General features: G+C 39.0%; 2 protein-coding genes across 2 annotated transcripts in view; one reads left to right on the top strand and one right to left on the bottom strand.

The window, feature by feature from the left end:
- The window catches only part of COL4A4 (collagen type IV alpha 4 chain), a 76,475-nt gene extending 72,266 nt beyond the window's left edge, over nucleotides 1–4,209 (bottom strand). The window contains exons 1-2 of the mRNA XM_063307781.1: nucleotides 3,969–4,209; nucleotides 1,330–1,438 (exon numbers count right to left, since the gene is read on the bottom strand). Of these exons, the coding sequence (XP_063163851.1) occupies nucleotides 1,330–1,438; nucleotides 3,969–4,209 (350 nt within the window). The remainder of the gene's footprint in view (nucleotides 1–1,329; nucleotides 1,439–3,968) is intronic.
- A 217-nt stretch (nucleotides 4,210–4,426) lies between these two features.
- COL4A3 (collagen type IV alpha 3 chain) overlaps nucleotides 4,427–18,068 on the top strand; it is a 70,516-nt gene continuing 56,874 nt past the window's right edge. Inside the window, exons 1-2 of the mRNA XM_063307780.1 lie at nucleotides 4,427–4,537; nucleotides 15,320–15,376. Of these exons, the coding sequence (XP_063163850.1) occupies nucleotides 4,427–4,537; nucleotides 15,320–15,376 (168 nt within the window). The remainder of the gene's footprint in view (nucleotides 4,538–15,319; nucleotides 15,377–18,068) is intronic.

Here is an 18,068-nt window from a genome sequence, read left to right as displayed (position 1 = left end):
TAGGCAGCCTAAAAAAGACATTCTTCCCAATAGATAACCTCTCCCACTTAAAAATTTAGGTGCAAAGGGAAAGGATCTAGAAAATTAAGGGGTAGAAAGATCTGAAGCTTCAGGGGAAACATGGTAGATACTGGAATTAGAGAATTCCCTGTTCCTGTAGCTAACAAAATTAACTTGTGTATATTTGTGTCTATCTTTTGAATTTTGCCAGTATCTGGCAAATATATGGGGTAAATACCATAGGTAAGCCATTTCAGGTAGCAGCAATAAGATTAAAAACCAACAGACTGAACCTGCTCTTGTTTTCCCATTTGAAAGTTACTAATACAACTAAAAAAGAAAACATACCATGCACTTGTAATAAATTTAATCCAATATAAACAATTCATTATGGATGTAGTTCATATTAATACATTTGAATCCAGGCCTTCACTGTTTTGATTTTTAATAGCCAGGACTTGACCCCACTGCAGACACAGGTATGAAAACAATGTTCAGCATTCTTCTTGCTTTTGTGATCTGCTGAGAAAGGAAATATGAAATTCCTTAATTTTATGCACAAATATTTTTACCATTACATTTAAGTTGAGATATTTTGGAAATATTAGCACTCTCCTCTGGAGAGAAATACTAATGTAAATATCCATTAAGTTAATCTTCTTTTGGTGTCATGGTCTCTTGCTTTCTTCTTTTATACATATATAACAAGCTTCCCATCCTAACATCCTGATACCATGTAACTTTGTTGTCAAAAGCAAAAACATAGCCAGACACACAATAATTCTCAAGTTTTTGTTTCTCAAAACTTGCATATCAGAAAAATCATTATAAATTTTAGAAGACTTCAGGCAGCTGGGAATGCTCCTGTTATCTGCAGTGAGAATATTTACAGGCACCTAGATAAAGCACCTGCAAATGTGTCTTTGTTTCAGCTATTCTACTATGTGTCTTTTGGCTCAACCTTAATGAGGGAAACTTCAAAGGACCCGACCCTAGGCCCCATTCAGTTCTCCACTTTAATTTCAGAGCAGTGCAATTCAAGAAACTTTATTTATAAGAATGAGTAATTTAGGAGCAAAGTGTTTACTCTGAAAATAAAACTTCCATTTTCAGGACCCAAGATGTCTTTTTTCATTTCTTCTTCTTCTTCTTTTTTTTTAAAGAATCAAGTGAACTCTTATGAGCGCTTGGAAGATCTCTCCCCACAACTTTGGACTTTAGAAAACCATTTTTAATCAAAGGAGAAATACTGAGGCAAATGTAAAGCTAGTTTGTTTTGGCATTGTTTTCTAATTACATAGCTTCCTTAAAAACTAGCTGCCTACTAACTTTGGCACCCCCAGTAGAAGTTTTATTTCCCCTTGAATAACAGATTCCTTCCATATCACAATTTCTTTTTCAAAGAATGATTTGCTGGTAACATAGCGGGCATGCAGAACTAGTTTCAAAAAGTGTTTTTAAAAAAGGCCAATAAAAGATTGTCTAAAAGTGATGGTGAGGAGAATTATTATTGTTTAGGGTCTTCATAGCTGAAACAGAAAAAAAGGTTCTAAGTTTTTCAAGATTGAAATCCAAGTGACTGCCTTTAACAAGGTTAGCATGGGGGAAAGTCTTCACCCAGATTACACATTGCACTAAACTATAACATGCTTTGATTATCATTAACTTAGCATGCTGGTCTGGTTTAGCCTTTATGCAAAGCAAGGTATGAATCCAGCCAATTTTGATTTTCTCGCGAATTCATAGTTAACCAAACCACAGCTTCACACAATGTCTACACCATATCAAAGTCTACCAAGCAAACTGAATATGCCTTTAAAACATTACTTGCTTTTTTTCAAAAGGGACATTACCATGATGAAGTATAGACAGCATATATAATGCTTAACACTGATTCTGCAAGTGTGTCACATAATACCTCAAGAATCCATTTTAAACCTACTAGATTTCAGTGCAGTTAAACATCTAAGCTGTCTTGACAATGTTTAAGTAAGTATTGAAAATACATCCTCAGTCAACACTATTTTACAGTCTTAATAATAAATAGAAAGTGAGTGATGGTGGTAGGGAATTCCTGAAAACCTTATAAAGGACAATGTTGGAAGGAACATGGAAGTAACATTCCACATTTGTTTTCAAGGCTGGTTTTCCGGAAGTAACACCATCTTTTCTTGGATCAGTTAATGTAAAAAACTTTACAGACAAGGTAACAGAATCATCTTACTGCACCTGCTGTTATAAATCAATCTGATATGAGGAAATGACAGGGTAACTCAAGGCCAAATCCTTTTATTCTATATATATTAACTTAAATTATGTACACCATGTAAGTAACTGCCATTTCTACCCTCTCTATAGTAAAACCAATTTGCCTCAATGAGTGAAAAATTATTGTCCACTAATTTCTGTAACAAATCCTGTTCTCACAGTTTTGGATGTGAGCCCTAAAGTGATTTCAAAAATTGCCATTAAATAGTAATTTTTCACATGATCAGATCTGAGGTGCAAAAATCTTGACCACCACAAGAAGGCAGGAACAAGAAACAGACAGGTCTACGTTTTGCCCTCATCTAGTGGTCATCCAGATTTTTGCGCTCCAAATAAGGTAGCCCTATATTGAATGAGATCATTGGCTTATCTAACTCAGGACTCTGTTACTGTACTTGCTTATCTATCTCAAGCAAACTGTTAAGTAGGGCTGTGCATTCTTTTAAAATGATTTGGAAGGAGTGCTTCAGGCCTTCTGCAACCACAGCACATCTCTGTTCTTTCTTCTGGCTATCACAACAACCTGCAGCTGTTTCAAGAGTCACACTAATGCTGTTTTAAGAAATAGCAGTGAGGCACTGAACTCATGTTAAATCTAAAGCATTAATTCCTAATGGTTTTCAAAATGTGCATAGCCTTCCTATTAACTAAAATTCTGAAATCTAAAGACCCCAGGGATGTCATGTGGAAGGTACACCTAAGCAACAGTTTGCTTATTCCAAACCAGATGCAGGGCTATCGTATCTGGGCTACAGAAACCTGGATAGTAGCAAAGAGATTCAGAACCATTCATTGGTATAACAAGGGCTATGATAGAAAACTCCAATCAGGGATATGGTTTGGCCTGACCTCAAGAGATGGGCAAAATACAGCCCTGAAGTCCCTTTTTTTTGGCTCTTAGAACTGCCCCTAACCCAGATTGTTGAAAACTGATGGCAAATTACAGACCAACGAGCCTAGTAGCCTTTTTACCAGGCATATTGAGGGCTCAGCAAGGAAGAAGGAGGGCACCGGTTTAAATGGCTAGTTAGCAGCTTCGGTCTGTGCTACCCATCCCAAGTCAAGGGGACCAAATCTCGAGGTATCCCCAGGGTTTAATCCAAACAGGCTGAGGTCAGAGTTTCTGGGCACCACCCCTCTTGTCTCAGGGTATCTGGCCACTCTTCCAATCCATATATAATAGAAAGAAAAAGACTAGGGCTTTCCCCCACTCACACCCAGCCCAGCAAAATCTTTTTTTTCTGCCATGTCCCCACAGCATTGCCTTCATCTTAAGTTGTCCTTAGCTGTATCAGCATTCAAAAAGTATTTTCCCCTGTATTCCAACCTCTTCCAAGGCAAATATCAGGATGTGAATCGTCTGTTAGGCTTTGTCACTCATTACCTTGAAGGAAGGGCAGAGCGACTGGGAGTAATGGAGAAGAGAGGCACTAGACAGGCAGGCCAGGGATAGCCCAGGAAGAACAAATGTCATCCTGCACACTTTTCTGCCGACTGGGGGGTGGGGTGGGATAGCACTTCAACTTATCAGCAGTAGGCAAAAGCCCTGCGAAGTTGTAGTGTACATCTTCCCCCCCTTCCTTAGAGCGCAGCCTTCCCCAGTCAGGCTCTCCAGATGTGTTGGAACGGTGACCCTTGGGTCGGAATGCATTCTGGGAGTTTGGGCCCCAACCCGTCGGATATGTGGCTCGGAAGGGTACCTTCTTTTTCCCATAACCCCACCTTCCTTTCCCCGCCACGCTCCTCCGACAGGCGTACCTGACTTCCAGGAGTACAGCCCCAGAAGCTCCTGCCCTGGGCTCCCGCCTGGCTGCTTCTCTGTCCTGCGTTTCCTGCCACTCGGGCAAAGTTCTGCCGCTTGTCTAGTCCCCGCTCCCCGGCTCGCGGGCACCCAAGTTTTAGCCCCTCCCCTGCGGGCTCGAAAGTCAAGAGGCTTCCCATCCTCAGCCAGACCTCTGAGGGGGGGCACCTAACCCGAAGCGGCGGTGCGGAGCTTAGAGACTCAGCGCGCCGGGGGAGAAGCGGGAGGAGGAGCTTTGCCTGGACGCTGTGTGGAGGGTGTGTATGTGAGTGACAGCAGGACAAAGACGAAATTGGGGACCGCAGACCTGTGCCGCTGCAAAGGAAGGGCAGAGGAACCGAGGGAGCGCCGCGAGACATGAAGAGGCTCGCGCTCCCCCAAACCTGGCGCGTGGTGCTAGCCTTCATTTACGTGCTGGCTTTGGGCGGCCAGGAGCAGGAGCGCTTTCCCACGGCTGTTGCCGCGAAGGTGAGTGTAGCCAGGTGCTGACCGGGCTGAAGCGGCGCTCGGTTTGTGGAGTAACCCGACGGCGGGCTGCCCGCGCCCCACCTATCCGGCCTCCAGTTGGTGTCTGTTTTTTTCAGCAGGACTCCTGTGTCTTTAACCGAAAAGAATGTCATCCGGGAGGTGGCTTCACCTGCTGAAGTTTTCTTGCTTATTTATAGCGTTTCTATCCTGCTCTTCGCCGTTAGATGCAACCGCAAGTGGGCACAATTCATTAGAAACTATTAACAGTAAATCTGAAACACTTTACTCTGAAAGTAGGAAGAGAAGAAACAGATAGTTCTCTGCTGTGTCCTGCAAAACCCTTTCCCCAAGTTCTAGGGGCAGGAAAGGCTTATTTGAAATGTGGGAATCACACTGTGTAGACCAGTGTTTCTCAACCTTGGGAACTTTAAGCTGGGGGAAATCTGGGAGTTGAAGTCCACAGCATCTTAAAATTCCCAAGGTTGAGAAACACTGGTGTAGACTGAGGTTTCTTTGCTTTCCTCATTGATGACTTCCTAAAATTCTGTGGTTCGCTGGCCTCTCAAGTCAGATCGCCTCTCATTTTTTTGCTTTTCGCCTTTTGATAAAACATGCAACTCACTTCATTCATTAGCTGTCTTCCTTGGAGGTGTCTTTTGCTGTCATATGGATTGCATTGTGCAGGCAAATCTAGGAAGATCTGAAGGACAGCATACAATATGCATGCTTTCCCAAAAAACTAAACAAGAAATCCAAACTATCTTTCTACTTTTCTCTTCTGTTCCTTTTGGAAAGTACTACCTATTTGCCAGGAAAAATGTAGATGGGAGAATGATCCTTGATTCTGTCTTTTGCACAACACTTTCTGGACACAGTAGACTCCTGAGTTCTATAAGAGTTGCTTTGTGACTTGCTGTGATAAAGAGATTAAAATGTACAAACTGCAGCCAAAGGCACATGTTAATATGTTTGGTGACTGTTTAGAATCAATTAATGAATTCTGTTAGGAAAAAAAGCCTTTGAGGAACAAATGTTTAATACAGGAAGAGATCAATTATTGTTATAGAAAGATAATGACAAACGATTTGTACAGTACCTTACCTTGTCCCAGAGATAATAAATACTTGACTAAAAGTCCATACAAAGATCATTTGCTTGAGATAATAATAATAATAATAATATTTTATCCCACATTTTATATTTGTATGTCTGTGTCTGCTGTCTGTCTATTTGTCTGTCTGTCTGTCTATCTCAAGGCGACAAACATACCTAATACTCCTGCCTCCTATTTTACCCACAAGAACAACCCTATGAGGTAGGTTGGGCTGAGAGAGAGTGACTGGCCCAAAGTCACCCAGCTGGCTTTCGTGCCTAAGGGAGGCCTAGAACTCAGTTGCCTGGTTTGCCAAACTGACTCTCGCCACTTTTCCACCATGTAGCTCTAAAACTGTCAGATGGTATTAGCAGTGACAACCTAGCTGCTACCAGGATAAGTCTTAGCCAATTGTCAGGATAATAAGCCAAACTTTAGCTTCAGTTCTGGGCAACGTAGCCCCCAATCTTAGTCCTCCATTGGGACTGCATCTGAAAAAGAAATATTAAGAATTTAAGAAGATCTTGCTTGGAATAAAGGCCTTGCTATGCCCCATATGTCAAATAAGCAACTGATTTTGCAAAAACAACAAAACATAATAGCTGCTGCAATAAAATCTCCCCCATCCCATCTCAAAAAGGGGGATTTACTAACTCTCCGGAATTCTGACCCCTTACAATCAGCACCATCATATTTCAATTTATTAGCTCTCATCCAACATATTACTGACTTCAGGCATTGCTTTGTTCCATGACTTGGGAACTTCGAATGAAAAACTTCTGTCATTTTGGAAATGTAATTATGTATAATTATTCCTCCACCACACTACCAAGGCTTGTTTTTAGCCACATTTTATCAACCAAAGCACAATTGGCAAGGTTCTTGCAGCATACTAAATTAAAATAAAACTAAGATATCATGTTTTAGAATAATGTGTGGATCCGGTCTATATCTATTATCTATTGCTATATCTATTGCTCTATGCACATGCAGTATATCAGAGAAGTCTGGTAAAGTACAGAGATGTATTCACAGCAAATTACTCAGAAATCACATATACTGTAAGCAAACAATAGCTAAAGATTACAATTTCAACAATATTGTTTCTGTTTAGTAAAATGTCTACATAACTATCTGAAAAAGGAAACAAACCAAAACCTTTCCCATGCTGGAATGTGGATAATCCCTAAAGGTTTTGAGTTTTACGACTATTATTTGCATTCTTTACCAATTATCTAAGTACAGTCTTTCTTCCCTAAGCAGCAATAACATCCTCCCAAACTGAGGGAGGTTGGCAGCTGTTGCATCCTGAACACTGATATTTAAATATTTTAGATTATTTGCTGCCTAGTCAAACTTTTTACTCAAATGGTCCTCAGCTTTCATTTATCTAACATTTACAGCCAATGCTTATGGACACTGCACCCCAAGGAAGCAGCAGATTATTATTTGTCATGAAATAAGGGCAAAATATGACAATATTTACAACTTTGGAATTCAGTGGCAGATGCATGAAGGAAAGTATGAAGGGGAAAATATCTTCAGGGCCTTATCACAGCCTCCAACTTCCTGTTTCCAACAGTAGCCCATTACTTAACACATTTACTCAACAGTGAGCCTCCTGGAATCCAATGATTAGAAGTGATATTATAGGATTGCAATAAGTGATTATAAGATTGCACTATAATCCACTATTCTCCAGCATTAAATCATTATTCTGCCCCTCTGCAAGAGATATTTAGTAGCAAACTTTTCTTATCGGCAGTACCAACTGATAGCTCCATCCTCTAGGTCAGTGTTCCTCAACCTTGGCAACTTTAAGATGTGTGGACTTCAAGTCCCAGAATTGAAGCCCACACATCTTAAAGTTGCCAAGATTGAGAAACACTGCTCTAGTTATTAATTTAGTTCCCCTTTAAAGTATCTAAGTTAACAAGCATCACTTTTATGGAAAAGAATTCCATATGTCCATGATTTATGGACTATGCTGATCCATTAAATTAAGCCTGTATATGTTTATATGTATGTATGTTGGCTTTGCATTCTTGCACCTTGGGAATAATGAGAATAATGTGATGTAGGTAGCCCATCTGTAGCTAGGACACATATTTTTGAGAGATTACTTTTTGGTCTCAGACATCAAAATGACATGTGATATCATGACATTGTGCAGGTGGGCTATGCTGGCTAGCTGCCTCCTCCTCTTTCTCCTTTCCTTCCTTCCTTCCTTCCTTCCTTCTTTTAAAGTTTTCTTCTTCTCTTATTTTAATTAGCTTTAGCTTGTGTAAAGCTTATGCTTAGCACACCTTATTCTTTAGCATCCCACCCATATAAGATGGGAGGAAATTGCACCACTCATTGCACTACACAGAATAAACTATATTTACTGTTTACACTCTAGTGCCAGCATGGCCCATACTGTAGCTTCTTTTTAAATGACTGCTACTCCCCACAAGTGAACACTGAGGTCCCTGTGTTTAAGATTAAATTTCCCTGGCATGAAAGCTGAGCAGCAACAAAAGTTTTCTATTATTCCTCTTGCAAATAATACTCAGCTTCTTGAAATACTGTAAATGATGCTGCTTTATCTGAAAAGATAATGCTTGAATATCAGGCTTGTTTTCAGAACATTTGAAATTGCACTCCTTATTACTGTTTCCCAATTATGTGCTCACAAATTTTACAAGAGGAATCCATTACTTTCCATTCTTATAATACTAGTAAAATAGGTCTAAATATTTGAAAGTTTATGAACATATATACATAGTTTTTCTATACATCAGTTCTCTATAGTCTCTTCTATGCAACAAAGTTGAGTTAAACATCTCCTCATCTTTCACACAGGACCTGCTGCTTCCACCTTCTGCTCTTCTCTGTCCTTTCCCCCCAACCATACACATGTCATAATGCAGGATTGGCAAGAACACAGGGGTTTTTATTGATACTTCTGTTCCTGTGCTTTTGGCTTTCTCTAGACTAGGGTCTGGATTTGGAACAATATAGTAACTGGGTGTCCGTGTCTCACAAAATAAACAGGTGGAGCTTTGATTGTACCATTACAGCTGCCACTTTGGCCTTTTTGATCATACCCTGAGGATGTCCTGGTAGTAATACTGCCTCTTATGAAGTTAATTGATGTGGTTAGATAACACGCTTCAGTCAGCACATGCCATATTCCTGCCACTGAGTATATTTTATAGTTCGATCAACTCCTACAAGCAAATAGTCTCATTTGTTAATATTATGTTCTGACCTCTTCATAGCACCCGCTGGTGCCTGTCCATTCTTGCAAAAAAAAAAAGAGAGAGAGAGAGAGAGATGATGTGCTATTGAAATACACATTAATAACAACTAGATTTGGGGCTAGTTAAGCAACAGTATTAAATAGACTATGTCCTCTGTCTGTAATTTGCCCAGCAAACCATGAACAAGGAAGAACCTGGGCCTTCATAGGACTTTTCACAGAAGTCTTTTGACTCTAAAGTTTCTGTTAATTTCATCAATTTAGAATTTCTAATGTGCTCACAAATTTTACAAGAGGAATCCATTACTTTCCATTCTTATAATACTAGTAAAATAGGTCTAAATATTTGCTTTTTCAATAAAGCAAGTTTTGTAACTCTATTTCATTTCTTGGTGACATTGCTAAAGGAGTGGGAAAAATATAATCAAATAAATTACACAATTTCAATGCCATTAATTGTAAATGCTTCTAGAGAACTTGACTCAGCTTATCCCTGTCCCAAATCACTATGAACACTGTGCCTTGCTATGTGTGTATTCTCTTTTGTAAATGGTGACTCCTGGCCCCAAAACTGTCTATCGCTGCTCCCAGATGAGACCATTCCTAGGCCAGTTGCTTGAGTTAGCTGGCCACAAGTCTTTGGGGACAGAGAGAAAAGTTTTCACTCTTGTCCATTTTAAGGGCATAATACTGTAGAAACTCTTCTTAATGAACAGCTATCCATGGTGTAGCATTTGTTTGATTGTGGATTAGCATGTTGTGTGAACACAGCTTTTATAGTTTACAAATCATTCTTTATCACTTAGTAGATTGATGTATGTATTTCAGCTGCTTTTTTGCTGCTTCAAAGCAGTGTACAATATGTCCGAAGACAATATACAACACTACAACAAAGTCAGTAAAACAACATCAGAATACAAAATCAATATCCTAATCCATACATCTATTTCGTAATCACATTAATAGCACTCATTACAAGTTCAGCCTCTCACTCTACCATCACAAATGCTCTTTGGAACAACCAAATTTTTAGCAGCTTTCTAAATGTCATAAATGAGTACATACAGTAAGTAGATCTTATAACCAGTGTAGTGTGTTCTTCTAAAGGGAGCTCTTGTAGAAAATGCTCACCTCTAGATATCCTCCTGTCACACCTCAAGAAGGTAAGGACTCATAGTAATCACCCTATGCAGGTAGATCTTGGGTGGGCAGATTCTGCTTAGAGTAAGCAGTTTTGCAGATAATCAGGCCCCAAGACATAAGGGACTTTAAAGATGATCATCAGCACTTGAAGTCTGTTTGTTGATTCTGGTATTCAACACTTCAAATCTTCATACTATGGTTCAGGTGGTCCTTTAATTTGAAATCTTTATATCCCCATTCAATCACCTGCAGAGCTGATTCTTTAAATACATCACTATTATTCATTGCATTGTCTGAAGGCTGTTTTGTTCCATCTTGTGTGCTATTGAGTCTTGAAGCACTCCAGTACCTGCTATTAAAATACCACTATGTATTGATTTCAGTGGAATGTTATTTCATGCAAATGTTTTAAAAACTGGAGTTATCCATGGCAAAATCTTCTTTGAAAGAACATTCCTTTGAAACAGTTGAATTGGTTTCTGGATTGAAGCCTTATTTGGGTGTCACTTTACTGACTATAGAAGACAACATTGTTTAAGACTACATCTGTGCTTCATAAAATCCAGATGCCCACTAAATGGTAGCAAAGAGACACAGAGAACTCAAAGTCTTTGCTGGCATGTAGTGAACCTCCAGATTTTGCAGTCCAGATAACATTGTTGTAATGCTAAATAGAAAAAAGTCTAATGTAACTATTAAAACTAAATATATTGATGTGTGCAACAGCTATTTCTGGAGCAGTGTCTTACTTAAAAACATTTCAAAATTACTGCTTCGTTCACATGCAGATGTACATAGATTTAACTGGTGACTAAACGTATGTCCCACTTTCCCCATGTTTCCAGCAAAATATGCTATCAAAGTAGAAAGCCACACAATTCCTGCTTGTATCATCCCCTCCCTCTACCCACCCCACCAATTTCTTTGAATAAGTTATAAGAACATGCTTGTACCTTATTAAATCTTTTATTCATCAGGATATAGAAAGTATTAAGACAATTCCTTGAAATAGGGTGTCTACATTATTCAAATAGTCCCAGATTTCCTCCTTATTAAGAAAAAAATACCTGGGAACTAAAGGTTTTTGGCAGGTACATAGTTCAAAGTGATCTGATTACAGAATATTTGTACTTCTAGCTGCCAAAACTGGTTCATGAAGTTTACCTTTGAAACAAGGACAGCAGAACAATTTAAACTACATGTGAGATGGAATGTTGGACTGTGAAAACTCAGTTGCCTCTTCTCATTCCTTGCTAAATTATATTTATTGGAGACTCTAGTAGGCCCATTGTAGCACAAATCCTGAGCCCAAAGCAGAAAAGGGCCATTTGTGGGAATTTTTAACTCATGCAAGGTGGAATGGATGACATTAATTTGCTTGTCCCTCTTTCAAAACCTCCTTACAATAATATTTTTTAAAAGCTACCAATAATAATAAAAAATAAACTTCTCAATATAATTCAGACAATATAATTCAAACAAAACCATACAGAAATAAATAAACAAATGTAAAAGTAAAGAAAAAATCTGTTCTACTTTTCCTAGAGTTGGAGGCCTAATCAATATATTTTTGTAAAAATTATTAAAAAGTATGTTTATTTTTTGCCATTTGAATACTTGTAATATCACTGGATTTTCTTCTGAAATGTGCCAAAGGCTTCAACCCCAATTAAATATTAAATATGAAGAATCCTTGAGGAGTTCCATTATGCATCTTAATTACAGGGGAAGTAATCCCATTGGTAATTACTCTGTTTCAAAATTCACAAGGTTCAACTTCAATATGCCATACGTCAAAAAGTGTCTATGTATGCATGATTAAACATCTTAGAGGATGGGAAGTACTGATCTACCCACAACCCAACTAACACCTTTTGTTCATACCTTAGAGCAGGATGGAAAAAATTGGCAGAGAGTTCTTTTTTTAAGTGTTTATTCCTCTTGTTGTTTTCCATCCTGCATCTATAGAATTTTTTAAAATAGTTTTGTATCTATAATTTTCACTTATTAATACATTATTATTTATACCACCCCTTCTGTTGCACCAAAATCCACTGATGTATCTACCTGAAATTTGGCACAAATATATTTCACCTATGGAGTCCATTTTCAGGACAAATTTAATTGCATTCTGTCTCAAAGCAAAATATTATAGCATTTTTATAATATTAGAATTTAGATTGTGGTAGATAATCCCTGCACTAATTTTATGAAATTTTGCATGCCCCATCTCTTAATAGTGACCTAGCTTTCCTGTAAATTTAATTTCATTCTTGTGAAAAGCAAAGAAGAAATTAAAGGGACTTCAAGGAACAGAGAGCCAGTCTGGTGTAGTGATTACTCCATTCAGTACAATACAGTGGGAATGATTCTAGCTGCTGGTTTGAAATTACCACTTTTAAGCCAGACACAGGTCTTTGTAGAAATGCAACAGTTTCACTTTGTCATTTTTATTTGTGCAAATAAGTTTAATTAGTAGCTTGCATACAAATCACTTATGTAGACATGCCTAGCTGAGAAAGATTGTTTTGTCTGTCCAGTTGGCTTAAGTGACATCTTATCTTGAGTGGTTTTCAAGGTGAAGTTTATCACAAGAAGTATGAAAAGTGTTTTAGAAAATATTTGTTTCACACAGACACAAATTCTTTAGACTCACAGGGATGGGCGAGTAGTGGCGTCTAGAAGGTGCTGAGCTTCAGGTCCCAGATGTCCCAATAGCATGACCAACGGAGAATGGGAGTTATAATTCAGTAAAATCAGGAGGGCCATAGGATATTTATCCTTCCTTTAATAGCCAAAGGATCATTGAAAGGGCTCATTACAACTGCAACATATGAGGGATACCTAATATTCTAATTATTATCTTTTTTTCCACCCTTCTTCCAAGGAAGTCAGTATCAGCATACCCAACATAACTGGCTTTCAAGTTCTAAATGTTAGATTAGGCCAAGAACAAATTTATTTTGCCAAAGAATCAAAGGCATTTAATTTAAACGTTTGGTTTGTTCCATTGTTCCATTCCATTTGATTGTATTTTGCTTTACTGATGCAATTATTTGATTTATATTTTCCTTGAACTTAATTTTAGTTTGCTGTTGGCAACTCTGAATACCATTAGAGCAAAAGTGTCATGAAAGATTTAACAAAATAAATCAACTAAATAAGAAGATTGAGTGAACCCTACATAAGATGCTTTTTGGAGGAACTCACCATAAAGGACCATAGATACTGTGTACTAGGAAACTATGCTGTGTGCAATTGCAACTTCTTTCTAAGCATGTCCAAACTATATTCAGGAAGGCATGAAGGCAGATGGGCTGGCTGGCTGGCTGTTGCTTGCTGTCTTAGCTGTTGCCTGGTGAAAAGGAAAAGTTGGAGCGGAAAGAAAGAATACTTCAGAAGATGAGGAATGGATAACTGATTACATTTTGCAGGATTATAGATACATCTTGTAGCCCAAAAACATGAGGCCTTGGTAGTCCAACAGATGACTATGTTTCTAATACTGTAGTCATTTTGTCCGCATCTGTTATTCCTATATTGTTAATGTTGTTAATATTGTTAAGGGAACAGCCTTGCCCAGACTGTTGCTCTTTTGATGTGTTGGAATGTGTTGCCTAAATCTAGTTTAATATAACTGGAAGGCACTAAGCTGAAGAATTCTGTTGTATGCTGCTTGTCTCAGCAGATAGCAGTCCCTGGCTGACCTTGTCTGAAAGCTAAGCCAGGGCAGGCCTGGCTGGGAGATCTCCAGGAAATACCAGGACTTTAGACTTCACTAGAGAGATTAAAAAAAAAAAAATCTAGAAAAAATGCAGTTGGCAAACCAATTCCCTGTTGCTGCTAAGAAAACTACATAGATGTGTCCATGAAAGCATTAGCTCATCTTGAAGACTTTACCTTTTTTTTTCTTCTTCTGCTCAGCAAAAGCTGACCTGAGCTAGCAGAACAAAATCAAGATGAAGTCCAAGATCATGTATAGTCTCTGGCTAAGCAAGGCCAGCAAGCAAACAAAAGGTTGGCAATCAGATGTTGTTCTAGCAACCTGTTGTTGAAGGCATTAAAATCTAAGCCATTCAAGACTCAACTCCAGACCATCAGAGAGAGATTTATCTGGGCTTCAGGCATCTTGATGGCCACCAGGTCGCAGCAAAGAATCAGAGTTTTAGGGTTGCTATCTAAAGGTTGTCCTAAATTTGCAACTCTGATATGATGCAACTCTTCATCTTATATTGCTTTAATATAAAAAAAGAAAGAAAGAAAAAGGGGAAAAGAGAGACATAAAGAAGAAAAGAAGGAAACAACAAAAACTTCCATTTTATAGATAGATCTTACCCATTTTAAACTTTTGTCAGCTAGCAAGGAATGAAGGCATGATGGGGTTTTGTTTTTGTTGATACTTCCTTTCCCAAATCTGAACTGGTCCAGTTTCCTTCACCAACCTAACACTTCACTTTCATGAATCTTTAAAGAACATAATTAATATTACAATATTCTATGAACTTAAGGCAACATTCAGTCCTGATATATGACAGAGATAGTTATGCTTTTTGGACAAAGTGTGTTGTCTTCAAATGTTGGACTGAAGCCCTATCTGTAGGAATGCTATCCCATCAAGAGTCAAAAATGACGTGTCTCCAGATCCAGGAGGGCCCCAAACCCCATGCCACTCCATCTTGTTAGGGTTGAGTCAGATGGTTCCTCCCCATCCAGACCTTCATAGCCACCAGGCAGTGAGTCAGCACCTGAATAGAATTGCCTTCCCCTGGCAACAGTGGAGATGTATAACTGACTATCATCAGCTTACTGACAATACAGCATCCCACATGGCCAAATGACTTTGCCCTGTAGTTTCATGTATATGTGAATCCCAAGGGTTGTTTCAGCAACATTCAGCTGATAGCACTAGAATCCCACAGCTAATGTTCTTACTGGTAAATTCCAACCCAGAGAGCTGTTCGCACTCCTACCCACTGCAGAATCAGTGGACCATGGTAGAACTTTTTTTCCACTTTCCCATGGCATTTCTCCCACAGCATGCTTTAGATCTTACTAATTTTTCCCTTCCCCATCTTCCTTCCTGTGTTATGGTATGTCATGTTTATGGCTAAGAATGGTATGTGAATCCAAAAAATGTGGCTTATGAAACAAAGAAGGGTTGTAGAAAACATGGTTTAGTGATATATGAATCCACCCAAAGGAAGATAATAGACTATATGGTATGGGAAAAAAAGAATAAGTGGTTTGGTTTGCACTTATTTAATGAGAGTATGAATAGTAACCATTGTATTTTCTTTTTTAGAACTGTATCTGCAAGGGCAAAAACCAATGCTCTTGTGATGGAATAAAAGGCAGTAAGGTAAGAGCTAAATAAATAAATAAATAAATAGATAAATAGATAAATAGATAAATAGATAAATAGATAAATAGATAAATAGATAAATAAATAAATAAAGTGTGTATTATCCCAATGATCAACTTACATGAAGAATTGGATTTCTTACACATACATAGGAGTAACCTCTTACTGGAAAAGAATAAAAATGGATTATTGGCCAAAAAGTCCAAGGAAGCTTCAACTAGATATGTAAGAAGTGTTTACTGAATGTGACAGTATTATTAACAGAATTGTACTGTAAGCTATAGAATTAAATCCAGGTACTTTCAGAACAGTGTTTAACATTTGCAGAATCTCGGGAGCAGAATAGTAAATAGCCTTCTTGTAAAATACTTTTCTGGTCATAAAAAGGTGAATCCAACAGGAAAAGGCTATCTTCAACAGCAAAGGTTTAACTTTCCCTCTTCATTCTCCCTCTGTAAAGGGTATAGAGAATGGCCTTGAAGGACAGAGCAAGAACTGCTATCAAGGTGATGATCAGACAAGCAGGGCCTCAATCCTTTCCAAGAAACTAATTTGAGAAAATGTCTCATACAAGCCCCTCCCTATTCACATGAGGGAGGGGGTAAAGCACATTCAGGCTTGCAAGATTCTGTTAATATAGCTGTTCCAATAAAGGTTTTAGACCATTGGTTTTTTGGTCAGGTCTACTTTATAGGGCTGACACTATCTTTGACGGCAAGACTTAGGAATTCTTCCAATCCTATGGGGAATTATTGTAACCACAAAAAATCTTGCCTCCAGCAAGAAAATGAATTATAAAAAAATAAGGTATAATAGAGAGCAAACACAGTAAAGTAATTGGTTGCTTGAACTCTCTGAATTCAGTAGGGTGAGACCATCAGGCCCATCTTTCAGTGACCAGAAGGGTATTACATGGTAAGTCCAACTACCATTCTCAGTCACCAGAGATGCTGCTGAGAGAAAAGAGGTTTTCCAGGAGGGTCAGTGGAGGTTAAGGCATTTCTTAAAACACCACACATTATCTGGGGAGGCAAAGTAGTCTATCATATAATGATTAATGATGGTGATTCTGTCCAGGACATCCACTGTTGATGTAGCTGCTCCACTCAGTGAGTGGGTTGTGATGCTTGGGGGAGTTATTTCTTGCTGGCTGAATACAAAAGAGCAATGCATGGTCTGGCCCACTTGCTACTAATGGATCATGTGACTCATCTCTCTAAAGTTCCTATTTTGTAGGAAATGAATAAACAATCAGCCTTCCTTACCTCTAGAATACATTTCAGGTATATTCATAGCATCCAATACACATCTACTTTTTGCAGATTCATTCTCCAGGATGGGCAGGGTCTGGGCATAAACTGGGGAGCACAATCTCTTGTGCTTGGTGGAATATGAAATTGATATTAGATGTGAAGGAAGTATCCAATCTAGCACCACTTTGTCCCATTGAAATACACATGGATCCCGTCTCACAGAGGGAGTCTTTAGTTCCTTTACACTCCTAGCTGAGGTTTACACTACCAAAATGAGAATGTTAATGGGGTTATGTCTGATGGGTTCAAGAGATCAGTTGCTAGAGTCCAATGGCAAGTTGCGTGAGAGGAAAGAGTGAATCTCCTAGACTGAGAGGAAGCTTGCACCTTTGAGGAAGCAGTGCACACAAGACTGCCAGAGAGAGATAGGTCTCTCCAGGAGAACAGGAGCCAAGGCTGTATCCTGTCTGTATAACAAATTATCTGCTAGCCCCTTTGTCAAGCCCCATGTAGCTGGCAAACAAGAAGTGAGACCCACACAGACTTCAGAAAGGTATTTTTAATGCTAGTCAGGTGTAAAATAAGTGTCCAAGCCAAGTAAGGTGGAGTCCTTTTAAAAGGTTTCCTTCCCATAGCCCCACCTCTGGACTGGGCTGCCTCTTCTTACATCCCCTGAACTCTTCCTCCATCTGCTTTGCACAATATCTCACACCCTTCTCCAATCCTGCTTTTAAAACCCCCAATTGCTCTGGGCCCTGCTGCTGGTGCCACAGGTCTTTTGTCCCAGTGCTCAAAACTGTGAGGACTGAAGCAGGAAAGGAAGTACAAAGAACCATTATCAAAACACAGGTGCCCTGCTAAGTACTGGCTGAGTTTCTAGAGATAAAGGCAATGCTTTCTGTTGGTGAAGTTTTGTAAAAGACACACCAAGTTAACTGAGATCTTGGTCCTGGTTGGGTGGCTTGAGGCCAAGATGAGATATCAGGGGGTTACCAATGTCGGTGACATCCAGGGTCTTCTTAGGCAACTCGAGGGTTACCACCATTGATGCTACCCAGTGCTAGTGCACTGGGGGCAAGGAAACATCTTTCTTCTGTCTGCATTGGATAGATGTCTGAACTGTCTCTCACCTCCTCTATTTTGCTTTAATTACTTTGGAGGCTGTTTTCCCCAGTTCAGTCTCATCTGTGTGGCTGGCCAATCTCTCTATCTTAGTCCACAAACTTCAGCTAATGGTTGCCAGAGTTGCCACACTCACCTGCCCATATTTCACAAAGGCAGCACTGGATTTTGTCGTCTTTGTTCTTTCCAAAACTTCTTTATCTTTCTTCCTTTCTCTTTTGGGGCCAAGAGAAAAGCCGCTGTTTCTTTGCAGAGGGATGAGCTAAAGGCTGAAAGGTTTTATTCCATAGGACTGGAAGAAATTTTAAATCCTG

The sequence above is a fragment of the Candoia aspera genome, chromosome 6 (genome assembly GCF_035149785.1).
Source record: "Candoia aspera isolate rCanAsp1 chromosome 6, rCanAsp1.hap2, whole genome shotgun sequence".
In the NCBI taxonomy this organism is placed as follows: domain Eukaryota; kingdom Metazoa; phylum Chordata; class Lepidosauria; order Squamata; family Boidae; genus Candoia; species Candoia aspera.
This window is presented reverse-complemented; position numbering and strand designations above follow the sequence as displayed.